The 17,530-nt window shown below is 48.9% G+C and overlaps 1 protein-coding gene across 1 annotated transcript in view; it reads left to right on the top strand.

Moving 5' to 3' along the window:
* PPP1R16B (protein phosphatase 1 regulatory subunit 16B) overlaps positions 1-17,530 on the top strand; it is a 63,602-nt gene that overhangs the window by 11,702 nt on the left and 34,370 nt on the right. Inside the window, exon 2 of the mRNA XM_066561574.1 lies at positions 6,853-7,255. Within this exon, the coding sequence (XP_066417671.1) occupies positions 7,009-7,255 (247 nt within the window). The 5' untranslated portion in view covers positions 6,853-7,008. The remainder of the gene's footprint in view (positions 1-6,852; positions 7,256-17,530) is intronic.

A 17,530-nucleotide genomic window follows, 5' to 3' on the forward strand; every position in this document is an offset into this window, starting at 1 on the left:
AATTATATATTTATATAAATATATTTCTTTATATTTATATATTTATATATATATATTTAAAAATGATGTTTCCTGTCACCTTCCCTGTCATTCCCTCAGGAGGACCCATTCTTCTGCCCATTCTTCTGGTAGTGCTGAGCATCTGCTGCTTAAAGTGTAGCTGAAACCCTGAGTGAGGAAAGGAGCTGTTTACTTCTAGGATACCAGTGAAATTAAATCAGGCAGCAACAATTTTCATAATTTTCACTCCTCCATGTGGTTAACCTGTGGCTGCTGTGGGGCTCACAGCACAACACAGAGAATCACACGGTGTGCAAGAAGGATTTGCCACCAGAGCAATAGCCAGAGCTCTCAGAGCAGCACTGAGGGGCTTGCAGGTTCCACCAGCACCTTGTGGCAGGAGCACAGGACTGGAAATAACAATCCTGAGGTGGTGATGTGGCTCCTGCAGTGACTTTGATCTGTGTTCATCTGCTCCCCTGTGGATGCTCTGGAGAAGGGTTTGCTGCTGGCTGAGGTGTGTGTCCAGCTGTGGTTTGATGTGCCCGTGGGCTGTGGGCAGGTTTCTGCCCTGCCACCAGAGGAGATGATGCCAGTGCCCACCTGTGTCACTCCATGCACAGACACCCAGACAAGGGACATGGTACAGCCTGCCTGGCAGGGTGATACTGGAGAAATAAACATTTAGGCTTCAGGAATAAAGGAAAGCCTTCAGGAGGCTGGAAACATGGTTCTGTAGGAAATGGGGCTTTGCAGGTGAAAATGAGTGGTTTGGGGCTGTGATTCTGTGGAGGAATTGTTCTTGTGATTTGAAACCCTTCCCAGTTTGCCATGTGGTGCTGTTGGTGTCACCCCCGTGTCTGTGTTTGTGTGAAAACCCAGTGGCCAGGTGTGGGTATGTGAGGCTGTGCCAGGTGGGGCTCAGGGCAGTGTCCTTTAATGAAATGTTTTCCCAAAAGGCAGGAAGTGACAGAGGCAGTTTTATAAAAAAAAAACCAAACAGTTTTAGGCTGTGGTGGTCTAAGCATGAAGGACCCTCTTGATTTGATGAACTCTCTGCTAATTAAACAAATGAACCACCCAAACCCCAAGAGCTCCTGTCCAGCACAGGGCTCCTGTTCCCATCAGCAGGGCAGAGAGGGGTTGTTGGTTTGTTTCCCATTTTCCTGCAGGTGCTGCAGGTGAGAGCAGCTCAGGTGTGCCTGGTGGGGTGGCGTGTGCCTGGGCAGAGCTGCTCTGGGTCTGTGCTCTGTGGGACATGGAAATGACTGGAGATGTTCTCCTGGGAAGGGTGGGAGGAGGGCTCTGCTGCCCTTCCCTCCCAGACTGGGCTGTGGGAAGGAGGGAAAGGACCTGAGCTCCTGGAGTGTGCTCAGCCCCAGGGCACATCCCCTGAGCCTTGTCCTCCCTGGGGATGGCTGAGCTCCTGCCTGACCCTTGGGCTGTCCCCTCCTCCTCTCTGTGCCTTTCTGGCTGGCTCTGTTTGACTTTTTGTTGTGCCTCATTGGGGACCAAGGGGTGAAGAGCTGCTCTGCTGCTTCCTCCAGCCCCTGGGAAGATCCTGGCCAGCTGTTCTGCACCCATGCAGGACACACATCTTTGGCTGGCCTGTGTCCCTAGGCAGGGACAGTGCTGAAGGTGATGGCCAAAGGAAAATCCTGGGAATTCTTCATTGGTGCCTGCTCCAGAGGATGGGTTCAGCAGAAGGGCTGCAGTGGGCTGGGCACCTTGCATTTCATGGGACAGGAGCATGCAGATTGGCCCTGGCCCTCCCAGGGAGCAGAAAAGGTGAATTTGGCAGCTGCTCACCTTGCCACGGTGCAGGTGTTGTTGTTAATGAAATAAATCAATCAGGCACCACCTCCTCTGCTGGCTGCTCATGCTCTCAGATCCCTGCTGGAGGCTTTGGTGCTGGGTTTCCAATTCCAGTGCAGAGATTAGCCTGGTGTGGGGAGGAGAGGGCTATTCCTGTCTGCTGTGCCACTGCCTGGACTTTGTGCTGCAGACACCTCACCTGACATCCAGGCCCAGTCCTGCAGGTGCCTCACCACGAGCACTCCAGTGGCTGGAAACAATTCCTTAGGCCCAGAGTAGCCACTTCTGAAATGTTCTGCTTTCCCTTTGCTTGAAAACTTCTAAGAATCTCCAGTCTTTCACTTCAAAGTGTACCATTGCTCTTCCATGGTTTGTGGGTGTTCTTTTGTTGTTTTTTTGTTTTTTTTTTTTTAAGTGGAATAAAACTGAAATCAGTTGATGACACTTAAGTGAAGGACTTCTGTGTTTGTGTTCTGCATCAGTGTCATGCTGTGCTCTAAGTGCTGCCTTGGGAAGAGGTGACAGAGCATTTGCAGGTCTCAGCTCCAGCTTCATCACCAGATGGGGAGATGAGGAGCCTCTCCAGCCTCATGGCTGCTTTACCAGACCCAGCTCCAGCCTCAGCAGTGTTAGTTAGGGCAAACTGCAAGTTGAATGCTTAATAGGAAGGTCAGGGGGCAGCTCTGAGTGTGTGCAGGTGGAGGAAATGAGTACCTTTGGTTTTGACCTTTGAGGGAGGCAGGTTCCAACCTCAAAGAGTGAAATGGGAAGGAGTTTGTGTGTGAGACAGGGTTGGTGGCACAGTCTGCAGCCCCTGACTCAGTGAACCCCCACTTCACAGAACTGCTGTCTCTTCTTGCATTGGCAGTGAGTAACCTCGCCTTGAGAGTCCTCTTGGGCTGAGTCAGGTGATACAAAACACACAGGAAATGCAAATTTACCAAAAAACCCCACGATGGTGTTGGCCAACACTTGTGTGCCCTTCTTGGGAGCCAATCTTTGGTCAGAGTGAGCCTTTCCCTGCTGCAGTGCTGGCAGGAGGGGGATGGCACCAGTGCCTTCCTTGCCTTCCTTTTGGCCCCTGCAATGCCCCCATTGTCCCTGCAGGGCCAGGGGCTCTGTGTGTGTGCGTGGGGGCCAGGATGTGCTCAGAGTGGTGGCACCACTTCTGCTGAGCTCATGGAAACTGCTCAGCTCAGTCCCACACGAGGAAGGTGCTTTTTTCCCTGCCCCCTCTGCTTCTTTAAATAAAACAGAAACCAAAGTGTGATGCCTTGCAAGCCACAGACACCCACACAGGCACTTCTGTGTCACTTTGCAGGTAAACAAGTGCTGGGGCCTCAACCTGTGCTATAGTTAGCCTGACCTGTTTGTGCCACAAGTCAATGTGCCATTTCTTTAGGAGCAGGGAAGGAACCAGGGCACTGGAAAACAGGCAGCCATGGGGACAGAGTCTTTTTTGGGGCTCTGGGGTCTGTGAGAGTGGTAGGGAATTAAGTCTGAGAGAAATTGAGCTGTGTCCATTTCAGGAAGAGCTCTCAGGGTGCCCTTTTAGCTCCTTTAGAGGTTGGTTTTCTGGTTGGATTGAGGACATGCTGGCATTTGGTACTTCCAGACATGTCTTGATGTCTGTGGATCTCCCCTCCCCATTCCACTCCCCTTTGCAGACCCCCTGAATCTCCCATTTCTTCTGTTGTGAGAGCAGAGGAGCTGCTGGAGGATAAAGTGGATGCAGGAAAGCTGAAACATGGACAGGCCCAGCCACGCTTGTCCTTTACTTATAAATTGCACTTTCCAAGGTGCACTCCTAAACCCACAAGAAAACTTCCAGCCTGTCTTGTGAAACGCTGAAATAAAGTTTCCTGCTTTAGCAATCCCGCAGAGTGAGGTCCTCATTTCTACTCCAGGTATGTTTTGGAAAATATTTGTTCATCTTTGAGCAAACAATGGCAGAAGTGGCCTGGAAAAGGAGCGAGGTGGGAGTGCCTGTGCAGTATCCTGAGAGGCATTTCCTGCCCTTATCTCCCCTCCTTCGAGGTATTGTGACTGGGCCCTCAGATCTGCAGGCTGTGCTGCTGCAGCAGAGGCTGAGATTGCCAGCAGAGATACTGCCCAGGAATGCTTGCCAGGGGCAGGAGCTGAGCTCACCAGAGGTGCTGAAGAGCTTTCCAGCTGAGTGCCTGCCTGGGGAAATGGCTGTCCCAAAAGGAAAGCTTCTTGGGAAGTGCATTCATGCATTTTCTGCGGGGTTTCTGGGGACTGTGGTGAGTCCCAGCCCGTGGGCAGGGGTCAGGGAGAGCTGTGAGTGCTGTGGAGGAGCCCTGGCACCCTTCCCTTGCTTTCCAGTGCCATTCTAAAGCACGAGTTGGTATTTTCCATCTCAAGCAACTGAATTGAGGTTGAATTTTTGAGTTAGTAGCTCCCTTATGAAAAACTTTGCAAGGATTTGGGTTTGTTCCTGTAAAACTAAAGCAATTTTTTGCATTCTTAAATTCTTGTGGGATTAAGCAGGGGTTTTTTTTCTGTTCAGGTCTATCCTGAAGCCTTCAAAATAAGGTTTGCAGGTGCTGCTGAAGCTGTCCTTGACCATTTGCTGGACAAAGCAGCTGCCTGGACCTGCCTGTGTGCTCTGGCTGAGTTTGTTTGTTTTCAGTTCCCAAACCAATTATCTGTTGGAGGAAATGGCCTGTCTCGCTCTCAGTCTGCCCAGATATTTATAGGTAAGGTCAAAGCCCTGTGGAAGGCCTGGAGCAGTGTTCAGTCGGTGTGGATGGCCTCAGGCAGGATTCCCTGGGATGTGGTGGATGTGCTGAGTGCTGTGGACACTGCCCTGCAGCCCCTCAGAGTCTCCTCCATGGGCTGCTCCACCCTCTGACAGGGAGGAGCTGTGGCTTTTCCTGCCTCCCCTGCATGGGTGAGGTTTGGTGTCCTCCCCATGGCTCTCAGCTGGGTGAGGTTTGGTATCCTCACCTGGATGGGTGAGGTTTGGTGTCCTCCCCATGGCTCTCAGCTGGGGAAGGTTTGGTGTCCTCACCTGGATGGGTGAGGTTTGGTGTCCTCCCCATGGCTCTCAGCTGGGGAAGGTTTGGTGTCCTCACCTGGATGGGTGAGGTTTGGTGTCCTCCCCATGGTTCTCAGCTGGGTGAGGTTTGGTGTCCTCACCTGGATGGGTGAGGTTTGGTGTCCTCCCCATGGCTCTCAGCTGGGTGAGGTTTGATATTCTTACCATGGCTCTCAGCTGGGTGCAGCTGCCTCTCCTCTGCTCCTTTTCCCATGGATTCTCTGCATCCAGTGCTTACAAAGCTGTTGCTTCCTCTCTTTTGCAGCAGCAGAGTTTAGCTTCAGCTGTCTTATTGAGGCTTTCTCAGGTGTTTGTCAATACTTCAGTCCTTGAGTCACCCTTTCCATCAAAACTTTATTTTTCTTTTCTCTTTGTCCCCTCCAAGCTGGCTGAACCACACAAGCTCTCATCTCATACCTGGTTATTTGCTGCTTACCTGGATTTTGCATGAGCCATTCAATGTGCTTTGCACAGGTCTGATTGGAAAGGATGAATTCAATTTGCTTGTGATTTCAGCTTTATTTCAAATTGACATTTCTTGAAACCTGGGCTGTGTTTCCTCCTGCTGTGCAGCAGGTGACTGGTTGGTCACTGTGGGTAGCCCTGCTTAGAGGTTTCTGTTGTGGTCACACCAAGGGTCAGGAGCTGTGAACTTGTCTGCTCTCATTGCTTGTGGACCCTGAACAGCAAAACCAGAGTGATTTAGTGTGTGGTGAAGAGAAAACCTGAGGGAAGAGAGAAATGAACACAACCCCTGTGTTTTTTAGAGCTGAGGTGGTTTAAGTGTTATTAATACCTGAGAGCCAGGTCTGTCCATCTGTCCTCAGCTGGGGCTGGATGGATGAGGCAGAGCAGCACAGATGATGCTCCTGGTGGGTAGAGTTCCTCTGGGCAAACCTGCCTGGCCTCGTGGCACCTGGCAGGTAGCCCCAGGTATGTCCAGCCTCTGGCTTCTGGTTTATTTGTGCTGGAATGGCCTCGTCTGGTGTCTGTGGCTGCCCTGGGCACTGCAGCTTGGTCCCCTCTGAGCTGTGCGTGGCTGCTCAGACTGAAATGCCTCAGGGAGGTGGCTGCTGGTGTGCACTGGAGCAGGACTGTGGGCAGGGGACACCTGGAACAGGGGTAAGGGGGAGGACTGTGGTCCTGTTCCTCTGGGGGCTCACCAAATGTGGAATTTGTCTTCACTCGGGGTCACCAAATGTGCTGGTGTTCACAGGGGTCCCAGGACGAAGGAAGAGAGGAGAATCTTGACTCCATGTTTCAGAAGGCTGATTTATTATTTTATGATATATATTATATTAAAAGAAAATGATATATTAAAAATATACTAAAAGAATAGAAGAAAGGATTTCATCAGAAGGCTAGCAAGGAAAAAGAAGGAATGATAATAAAATCTTGTGACTGACCAGAGAGTCCGAGACAACAGGACTGTGATTGGCCATTAATTAAAAACAACCACATAAGACCAATCAAAGATGCACCTATTGCATTTCACAGCAGCAGATAACCATTGTTTAGATTTCATTTCTGAGGCCTCTCAGCTTCTCAGGAGAGAAATCCTAGCAAAAGGATTTTTCATAAAATATGTCCGTGACAGAGGACCAGCCCAGGGAAGGATGAGAGTCTCAGTACTCAAACTGCTCCCAAGTTCTCTGACAAATGGTATTCAACATGTGGAAGGTCTTTGCTCATTAAGACTTTATTCTGCTCCTAGGAGAAGGTTAATGTGAGCAATAGACATGAACAAGCTGTACAGTGGAACTTCTGTTAATAAAGAGGGTTTTACTGGGATGCTTGGAGTGGGGGAAGAGGGAACTCACCAAGGCTGGTAAGAACAATTAAAGCAATTAGAGCAATTAAAGCCCAGTTAACTCAGCTGCCTTTTGAGGTGGGAGGTGTTGCCTGTTGTGTTTTCAGCAGCCTGAACTCAGGTGCTTGATGTCACCTGATCTCTCCTGCTTTTCTCCTCCTTTCAGCTTCCCACCGCCTTCCCACCGGACTCTGCCATGGGCCCTCCCCATCTCAGCCTCAGCATGCTGGTATAGCAGCAGGGGGCTGCCATCCAGAGGAGCTGTGCTGGGACATCCCTTCCCCCTGGGCCATCCTCCCCGTCCCCTGTCTGGGCAGGAGCCATGGATGCCCACGTGGACCTGCTGACCGAGCTGCAGCTGCTGGACAAGGTGCCCACGCTGGAGAGGCTGAGGGCAGCCCAGAAACGCAGGGCTCAGCAGCTGAAAAAGTGGGCCCAGTATGAGAAGGAGATGCAGCACAAGAAGAGGAAGCATGAAAAGAAGAGAAATGCTGTGAACAGAAAGAAAGTGTCCTTTGAAGCCAGCGTTGCTCTGCTGGAGGCTTCCCTGAGGAATGACGTGGAGGAAGGTATGGCACTGGTGCCTGGCAGGGTCTGTCTGGCTGCCCGTGAGCTCCAGGTGGTGTGAAGGCATCTGTGGTGTCATCCACGGACTGCCCTTGCTGCGGTGTTGGGCTCTAAAGCATTGCCATCCCTGACACAGCTCTGAGGTCCCCAAGGCCCCAGTGTTACCTTGGTTGGCATCAGGAGTGGGTGTGTGAGTGCCAGGATAGGAGTTGTGACTGAGGTTTGGGTGAAGGAAGGCAGTTTTCATCTCTTTCCTTCTCACACTTCCTACTTACAGGAGGTGTGAAACACTTCCTTGCCTTCTGGGTGTGCCTCTCTGTGGCTTTAGAGGAGTCTGTCACAGGGATTTGCATGTCAGTGTGAATCTCTTCACTTTCCCTGCTTGAGGGCATGCATTCAGAGCTACACGAGTGTATGATTTTTTCCCCAAAATGCTGGGAAGCACAGCTTTGCTTAGTGCTTCCTGCAGAACAGACCTGCAAATCGTTCCCAAATTGGTTTAATTGCACCATTTCAAAGTGGATGAAAGTGCTTCTGCTACAAAATCTGAAGGGAGGAGGAAAAAATATGTCTAAAAGTCAATAACCATTAGCCTCAGCACGGAGGAAAACCTGTGAGCTCTGGGGAGCCAGAGAGTGCTTCTGTGCAGAGGAGTGAAAATATCTCTTGCAGGAGAGCTGGAGCAGCCTTTGGGGTTGGTGCTCTGCAAGGCAGCAAAACTGGTGTGATCTCCCTGATCCCTTGGTGTGGCAGAGGAGGGTGCTTAGGAAAGCTGGCCAGCTGAGCAGCTCTGCCAGAGAATGCTGCTCTGGTTTCCAGCACTCTCTACAAGAGGCAGTGAATCCTTGCCTGGTACGTGGGTGGAAGGCAAGGACCTCGTCTTGTCTGGTGAAGAATCTCCCCAAAATCCTGTCCCTGTTTCTGAGCAAGCCTTTTCTGTCCTTGTGTGTGTGTTTTGCTCCTGTTTGGAAGCAGAGCATGGACAGTGGTGGCCCTGCCTGGGCATCGTCACTGCATTTGCCCAGCCCTGCTGTGGCTCTGGTTCTTTGTGCCTTTGTGACCCCCCTGGGACAGCAGACCTGTGATAATGCCCTGGAAATGCTGGCTTTTATCCATTCATTCCTTGCTTTAGAGGTTTCACAGCTCTCTCCAGCTCTCTGCCTCAGTACCCCCACGTTGTGTTTCTCACTCTGAGCTGCTGTGGTTTTCTAGGAGGGCTCCAGCAGTGCAGCCAGCTGTGACTGCTGGCATTGCCTGAGGGACAGGTCTGGGTTTTGTATCACCTCTGCCTGTGCTGGCAGGTTGTGTTTTGGGTTTCATACCCAGCTGTTCAGCTGCCAGTTGCAGGTCACAGCACTGGGACAGGTGATGAGAGTTTTATCATCTTCCTTGTGGTGCTGGTGCCTGTGCTCAGCGCGGTGGCTGGGGGTGTGATGGCTCTGCAAGAGGCCCAGCCTTGCAGTTTTGCTTTCAGCTGTCTCTGGTTTGGGATCTGGGCTGTTTGGAAGGAGGAAAGCTCCTCACTGTCTGTCCTACAGATGCTTTGTCATTTTGTGAGGCAGGCAGGAGTGGTGGAGGTGTTTGTGGTCAGGGCCTGGTGAAGGGTGGCTGTGCTCCCTGAGGGTCATGGGCAGGCATTGCTGGCCCAGTGTGTCCAGGCTGTGACACAAGTGCTCTGCTGGCGGGGTCCTGTGCACAGTGCTCTTGCACCACATGTGGACATGGATCCTTCACTGCTGAAGCTGCAGAGTTGATCTTTCAGCTCCCAGCTTCACTCTTTTCATCCTGTGAGGGAAAACCCATCACTGCAGGTCCCTTTTGGCACCATAATCCTGTTCACATCTTCCTGTGGGCAAGCCCAGGTTGTGGGCTTGAACCAGCAGCTGCTCTTTCGAATGTGATGCTGGTGATAAAACCCAAATGTTACACAGCCACTCCCCTCTGACAGAAAATCCATTTCCCAACCCTTTGGAGGGGACAAGGGACAGTAGTCCCAGGGCACAGGTGCTTCCCAAGTAGCCGGATTTTTCAGATGCCTCGAGTTTTTACAATGAATTTGTTTTGTTCTCAATTAATTTAAGTCCTAAAAGTAGTGTGTGGGCAGGTTCTGTGCCAGCTCTGCCCCCTCTGTGGTGTGGGACCAGTATAAAGGGAGGAGGGGACAGAGACAAACCCAGGTGCCAAACTGGCAAAATTCTTCATCAAGAAAATGTGGAAACTCGTGGGCTTTTGGAGGTCCCAGGTGATTATTTTGATATATGAATCATCTTTTGTTTCCACGTGGGATGTGGAGGGGGAGGTGAAATATAAATGATGAAGGAGTTGATAAGTCAGAGTGAGGAGGGTTGGAGCTGGGGGCGCAGCTGGCACGTGGCACCTCTGGGTGGCTGTGCCATTCCCATCCCTTGTGACTTCTCTGTTCATTTTTGTCATTCTCACCCCCAAAGTGGGAGAGGGGATGGTGGTGGGTGCTGTGCAATGGAATCAGGGAGGAGAAGGTGGAGTTGGGTGCTGGGTTGGCTCTTTGTCCACATGGTGTTGGAGGCTCTGGTGTGTATGGCACCTCCTGAGGTGGTAGCTGAGTGCTGTAGGATGGAGCTGGTGGGTGCAGAACCCAGCCCTGCTCTTCAGGGGTCCCAAGGTCCTGGACATGCTGCTTTCACTGTCCTTTGCCTGCCTCTGGCCCAGGTTGAGAGAGCTACTGTGTGCCAGCTGTCATGGGAAAGCCAAGACGAGATGGCCTCAAGGGGTAGGTTTAGATGGTAATTGGGAAAGATTTCTTCACCCAGATTGGTAATTGGGAAAGATTTCTTCACCCAGATTGGTAATTGGGAAAGATTTCTTCACCCAAAGTATTGTCCAGTCCTGGCACAGGCTGCCCACTGCAGTAACCATCCCTGGAGGGATTTCAAAGATGCATCCCTGTGGCACCTGGGGCCATGGCTTAGTGGTGGCCTTGGCAGTGCTGGGAGAATGGCTGGACTCTGATCCTGGAGGGCTTTTCCAGCCTCAGCTGTTCTGTGGCTCCATGGTCTCAGTGTGGTGGCCAAGCAGGACTGAAGGCAGGGGCTGCTGCAGACCATCAGTGTGGGCAGGAGCTGAGAAGGGGTGATGGCTCCTGTCTGCCTGTTCCTCTCATCTTCTGCAACACCTCTGTCAAAACATCCCAGGTTTACAAACAAGCTGCTATTAAAAGCTCCCTTGGATGTCTGCTGGCAGAAGAGGGGCAGGGAGCACACTGCAAACAAGCTGGTGGCAGATGTGAGCAGGCAGCCAGGCTGGGGACAGCGAGGTGACAGGCAGTGGGTGACCCCAGGCTGAGGGCACCAGTGCCCCTGGGCTGCAGGGGCTGTCTGGACCTTCAGTTTGGCAGGCTGGGACAGCTCCACACAGCTCCTGGGTGAGCCTGAGGTGGGAGCCCAGAGCACTCCCAGCTGCCAGACCAGACCTGGGAATGGGAATGCTGGGGAGGGGCATCCCACACCATCTCCACTTTACTGGGAAACATGCTCCATCCTCACCCAGCTCTGGGCTCAGTCCCAGCTGGTTTCAAAGGGATGGTGCAAAGGGAGGACCCCCAGCCCACACAGAATTTCCAGGGGTGTGGTGCTGGGTGCAGCCTCTGGGCTGTTCCGATGGCTGCAGAGTTCCTTTATAATGCAATAAAGGAATGCTTTATGTTGTATGTATGCTTTATACTCTAGTGATGGCAAAGGATTTGAGAAGATAAGAAATTGCTGAGGGGTGTGGCCCTTTGAGGCAGCTGTGTGAGGTGATGGACTGAAACCATGGAGAGGAGGCTGGTCCTGCCATTCCCAGGGCAGCACCTTGGCCCCAAAAGCAGCCGGGGCTGTCATGTCCAGGTCTTTCTACATCGCTGAGCTTTTCTAAAAGTAGCCCCAGAGCAGGGGGAGATGAGCTGGTGTTCTGTAAACTGAAAAAAACCCCAGATCCCAGAGGTGGGTAAAGTGGCTGCTTGTACAAACATGTGGCATTTGCTGTCTGGAGCTCCCTTTGCACACCTGGGCTGTTTGTGGTGGGAGCTCCTGCTTGAATGACACAAACTGGAGGTGTTGGCATTGGCTTCAGGGTGAGCTGGGCTCCTTCAAGAAGCCAGCAGATAAGCAGAGACCCCAAGGATTGATTCACCTTCCAGCAGCACCAGAGGTGCCCTGGTTTCTCCTGCTCTTGGGTGAGAGCTGCCTCCCCCAGGCGCCCGCTGCAGAGTCCTTCAGCTCCCACCTCCTGGCACTTCATCCTGCAAGCAAAACCTTTATCAGAGCCAGAAAGTTGCATAAAGCAGCAGATCCATGAGGATCTGCACAGTTATCCTCCTTCTGCAGGAGTTTAACTGTGCAGATCCTCATGGCTGGAGAGCCTGAAGGTGAAGGAAAGCTCAGCTTTGGTGACCTTGGACTTGGCATTCGGTGAAACGGTGACAGAGCAGAGGGCATAAGCTTGGAGCTCACTGTGTGGGGAAGATTTCCTTGGGGAGAAAGCAACTTATTCCTATCAACACATCCCTTCTCCTTCCCTTTGGGCCATCCCAAACCTCCTGTGCCTGTGCTGTGGTGCCTAGCATGGTTCATGCACCTTCTGGGAGCATCCCCGACCACGCTCCCTTTGCACCTCTGGAATAAACCCAACCTTGTCATTTGCAAAGGCACTTTTAAAAGAGGCCCTAATTAGTGTCTATAAATTGCTTTCTTTAACCTTTCCAAGCTGATGTGATCTGTTCCCTTGTTACTTCAAACCCTTTATGAGGTGCCTTAATTTTCCACCCACATTATTAATCTCCCAAAGCTTTTTTTCTTGGGGTTCCTGCGTCCAGGTCTGTGAGTAAGTGCATTAATCTGTCTGAGAAGCTTTTTCCCCTGGGTTTTGTGCCCTTTGAAGGGCTCTGAAAAGAAAAGATCTCTTATCACCATCAGTCTGAGTGTCTATCTGCGTATTTGGGAATGGTTTGAGTCAGAAATGAAAACGTTTCTTTTTAATAACAAAGGCATTTCTTGAGTTTTAAACTCACTGGGTGTGGAAATGAGAGCTGTCCTCTTTAGGAAGCTGCATGTGGGAGCCCTTGGCAATGATGAATTTTGTTAATTTTGTTAATGGGGTTGGTATGTCTTCCAAAAGCAGATTCACGTATTTGGCCACATTTTAACTTGGCTTTTTCATGCAGTTTGGATGTGATGCCAAAGTGGGGTGATTTGCATATGGCAGATAACTAGAGGCATCTGGGAGCATGAGCAATATTGAATCAGCAACTTTCTCTGTTGTCATAACAAGTAAATATTTTTAATTTTTTCCCCCTACTCTCTGAAATTCAGTCAAGTGGGGAAATTATATCCATAAGAAATTCAAATGCCAACTTTCCTGTCTCGAAATTAACACTGAAAGTCCACCTAAGGTCTTCCTGGGTTGAGGCCCTCCCCTCCCCAAATCTGGAGTCAACTTCACCGATTCATTTGACAATTTTTCTTTAAACAAAAAAGTTTGATCAGAAATACTTCTTTTATTTCCCAAAAGTTAATCATTTCCACATCATTTCACTTTCTGGCTTTTACACGTGTGCTCCCTTCCACCATTTCTGATACCACTGAAAATATTTCTGGTGTATTTTGTAATAGGATTACAGGGTAATGAATAAACATTGGATTCAAGCTGCAGTAAGAATTCTGTTTGGTTTTAAGGGGTTTTTAATCAAACAGGAATTGGCCAATTGCTGTTGTCAAGATTTTGTTTCTTACAAGAGGTAGCTTAAACCACTTAATCATCTTCCAACATTTGGCTGCAGTGTGTTTTGGAGGAGAAACTCAGTGTCTCCTTGGTTGCATGTGCACCTAAATACAAACTGGACATTTCCTTGCTTTATTGGTGTTGTTAATGGTGTTAATATGGCTGTGTGTGAGCAATGTTCTGCCTCCCAAGGAGATCTGGGCAATAGGGAGGTGTTGTTTTGATTTTTTTAAGGTTTTTTAAGTCTTTTGATGTTTATATTTTTGTAACAAACTTTCTCACACACTTTATGTAAATAACTTATTGTTTTGCATTCTTTTATAAAAAAAGAAAAAAATTAATAAACTGTTAGTTTGTCCAGTGTCATTGGAGAGGTGACACTGTCATCCTCCAATCCACTGTCACTTTTAAAAATCTATAAATATTAAAGTCAAAATTAAACTTCCCTTTTTTTACCTTAAAAAATCTAATAGCCACATCTTTCTGTTTCATATCCTAAAATAACAGGGAGGAGAGGCTGGACCTGCTCAGGTTGTGCTGCAAGGTGCAGCAGGTAGGATATGTCAGGTCACCATCTGTTCTCCAGCCCTGCCCAGCCAAACCACAGCAGGGAGGCTGTCACATTCACATTTTCTGAAAAATCCCCTTGCCCAGGATTCATCTCCTGGGAAGCTGGGAAGCTTCAGAGAAAAAGGAAAACAATTTTTATCTCATTTGCTTCTCCTGTGTTTTGCTGCTTTGGAAAGTGGTTGGAGATTGTTTACCCAACAAGTGGTTGGTTGATTGGATTGTTTATCCAGCAGGTGGTTGTTTGATGGGTTTCATGTGAATTGTTTCAACTTAATGACCAATCAAGGTCAGGCTGTGTCGGACTCTGGAGAGAGAGTCACGATTCTTTGTTATCATTCTTTGTGGCCTTCTGTAAGTATTCTTTCTGTATTCTTTAGTATAGTTTAGTATAGCATTCTGTAACACAACACAACACATAACACAAAACATAACATAACATAAAACATAACATCATAAAATAATAAATTAGCCTTCTAAGAACATGGAGTCAGATTCTCAATCATTTCCTTCCTGCCACGGGGAACCCCAAAAATACCACAGGAGGGCTCAGAAGAGGCATGTCAGACTTTAGTGAGCTCAAGGCAGATTATCAATGGGACCTTAATTCAACCAGGTGCCTGGAGATGTCCCTGCCCACAGGTGCTAAATCAGTGCCATTTAACCCTTCCCTTCCCTGTCCTGGCTGCTCTGCTTCCTGTGACATGGAGGAAGCCTCACATGCCTGCTGGTTTCCTGGTGTCTGCAGAGCTGCCAAATGTCCAAGCCAGGATTTCCAAATCTGCTGCTGCTTGCTGGTGTGTCAGTGGCTGTAGGAGCCTCAGGGGGTGGGACAGATGGAGACCAGAGATCTCTACAGCCAGGGCTGGAACTTGGGGGTTATTGCAAAGGGCCCTGCTGGGAGCTGCCAGGCACAGCCCAGAGCAGGCCCCAAAAAGGGAGGGGTAAAAAAAAGTGGTAAAGAGAAAGAAGGCAAGAGTGTGTTAAAGAGAAAATGAGAGAGCAAAGAGTAAAAGAGGATAAGAGAGTTAGAGAGCAAGGTTCCCATTACAATTCAATAAATCTTCTTCTGTGTTGAATATTCTAATTCTCACTAACCAATCTAATACAAGATACAAATCCCATAGCATTTCCATACAGCCTATAAGAATCATTACATTACCATCCTGTGTTACATTTTAAACCCTAAAAACTCCTCTTTGGGTCCCTTCTGCCAAGCCAGTGGGGTCTGCTCTGAGCCTTGGGCCTGTCTGCAAACAGAGGGTGTTGTTCCATCAAAAGGGGATCACCTTCAGCTGGCCACACCATTGTTTTCCTGTTGTTCAGTAACTGAGGGATCTCAAAGCTTGCTTTCATTTCAATCTCGCTTATATTTTCCATATTCTCAAAATCTTTTGCCAGGCAATCATATCTGTAAGGCGTTCCTGTTTCATCTTCCCCAACAACTGGTTCTTTCTAGCCTGTAACTTCCCAGCTTGGTTGTCCTGGTGTTTCCTGCTGAGGGTACCACTGCCTGCAGTGTGCACGAGGAGGGGCAGGGGGATGGAGCACTGGGAGCAGCACATCTGGCTCCTGCTCACTGGGATAACAGCTGGAAGGGCTGGTGCTACAGCCCAGCCAGGTCCTTGCCCCAGGAGATGGCACATGGGGGTTTTTCTTGCACTCAGAGTGTTTCTTGCCTGCTTGACTGCCTTCCAGATGAGTGTTGTTTCCAATTCATGGTGTGTTTTGTTGTTGCAGCCAGGTAGAAAAATTATCAAAGAAAGGTTTCATAAGATCAGGCCTGCTCTGTTGGGTTGATGGCTGGCCTGTCATTTCTTTTAAGTGCAGCAAGTACTTTGCAAGTTCCCCAGTGAAAACAATCTTGGTGTGAAGAGTTTGTTAACATAACAGTCTATTCCTAGGTGAAAAACAGCTAGCACCTACATAAACATCAAATCTGTCCCACGAAAATCAGTGAAAGAAATATGTAAACAATTTAAGAATAGAGAGATTTGATGGACAAGTAAAATACCTTTTACTAACCAATAGAGTAAAACTATTGGTTAGTAAAACTATTAACCAATTCCAGTTGCACACGAGTTCTGTAAAAAGAGTATAAAATGAGTTGTCTGAATAAAGAATAGGCTTTTCCACATGAAGAAAATGGAGCCTCACATAATTTATTCTGATATTTTGTCCCACTCCAGTAGTGAGGGATCAGAGAGCATAAACAGCAGCTCCACTGGGGACTCTGGTGTTTTCTGTGTAGTAAGCAGCACAATCCAGAGGGGAATTTTGTGTTTTCTGTGCTTGGCTGTGAGCTCTGAGAGCCAAGGCTCTGTCCTGCTCTGGGGCTGTGCTGTGGGGTCTGATCCAAGGGATGTGGGACATGAGCCTGATTGCTCCTCAGAGCTCACTGGCTTTTTGCAGCATCATTTTCTTTTCCAAGTGTATTTTGTACAGCAACCCACAACCAAAACCACAGGTCTGCAGCCACCTATCTGATTGTTCTTTGCAAATGAGCGTTGGTGGGGAAATGAATACTTTTGGGGGTGAATCCTTCCTGCAGGGTGAAACCTGATGTTGCTGCTTTACCCTTGCTACAGCTGAAAATGCATTTCCTTGCCTCTAAGCTGTGGTTGCAGGTTCTGCTTTCTGCCCCTTTCTCCTGGTCAAGGAGAACTTGAAAAGTGGATTAAATCTATTTTTTTTTCCAGATTTAAATTCCTGCCTTTCTGGAGCGAGGCCAGCTCAGCTCAGCTGGTGTAGATTTCTCCCTCCTAGAATCATGGAAAATAGAGGTTGAGAGGGCCTCAGGAGGTCATGTAATCCACCTCCTGCCCCAAGGCAGGATCAACTGTATCTAAAATGCTTGCTAATGAGGGTGGAGTTAGGTATCTTAGTGTATTTATAGGCATCTCCACATCTACCTGTGCAAGGAGCCCTGCTTCTCATTCAGTTGTGCATATTTTTCCTACTTGCTTATATTTATCCTCCTTATTTATTTTTTTCTTTTTTTGCTTTGCATCTCATCCTTACTCTTATTGACTGGGAGTTTTCCTACTTCCGTGAAGAATGCTCTAATTCTTTCTTTAATAGCAGTTGCTATGGCAGCTGGTTCAGGCAGTGCCTTATAGCCCAGTGCAGAGCTGCTTCTACAGACACTTCCACTGCTTGTTTTTTCCTCTGGAGCTTGGCCAGATCTTTGGGAAATGTTACCATTTGCTGAGAGTGTCTTGAGAAAAAAAAAAATTTAAAAAAATCAGATGCTGGTATATAAAAACACCCCCTAAGCCTTGCCCACCCTCTAACCCAGCACTAAAGGATGCTAAATAGGCCAGGAAGCCAACTGTTTAATTCTGGCTGCTGGTGCATTTGTAATCAAGAGCCAAGATGCAATCAAGCACCTTGCACTCCCTTTTAATTCGGGGAACAAGAGCCCATGTGCAGCTCTGAGCCAGTGGATGCAGTTTCCACTGAGGTCCCTGCAATTTGCAACTGTTTGGTGCTGGATTTGGCCTCTGGGTTCCCTGGATAGCATGAGGTGGGCTGGCTGCAAGTGCCACTTGTGTGGGAAATGGGCTTTAGTTACTCTGGGTTGTTTCTCCTGCTTTGATGCCTTTTTATAACAGTTCACAGCATTTCTCAGTTTGGCCAAGGTTTTCAAGCCAGGCCTTAATTCACATTTTCCTGGTGGTTTGGGCTGCTGTGCTGGGCTTTGCTTTCAAAGCAGCAAAAAGGTCCCTGCCTTGAGTGTAAGAGCATCAAGCTCTGAAATGTAGTGGGGAACTTCCAAAGTCTTATTTGTCTTTGTCTGCTTTTACCTGGGCTGACAAGAGAAATCCCATTAGTAAAAATAAATGTTAACCACAATCCTCCTCCATAAGAAAACCCCAAGCCACCCACCCACCAAACAAAACAACACTCATATTTTTCTGTCCTAAGGGCTACTGCTGTAGAGTTCAGCTCTAAAAAAGGGGGAGACTAGAGCT

Source organism: Molothrus aeneus, chromosome 17 (assembly GCF_037042795.1).
Source record: "Molothrus aeneus isolate 106 chromosome 17, BPBGC_Maene_1.0, whole genome shotgun sequence".
Taxonomy (NCBI): domain Eukaryota; kingdom Metazoa; phylum Chordata; class Aves; order Passeriformes; family Icteridae; genus Molothrus; species Molothrus aeneus.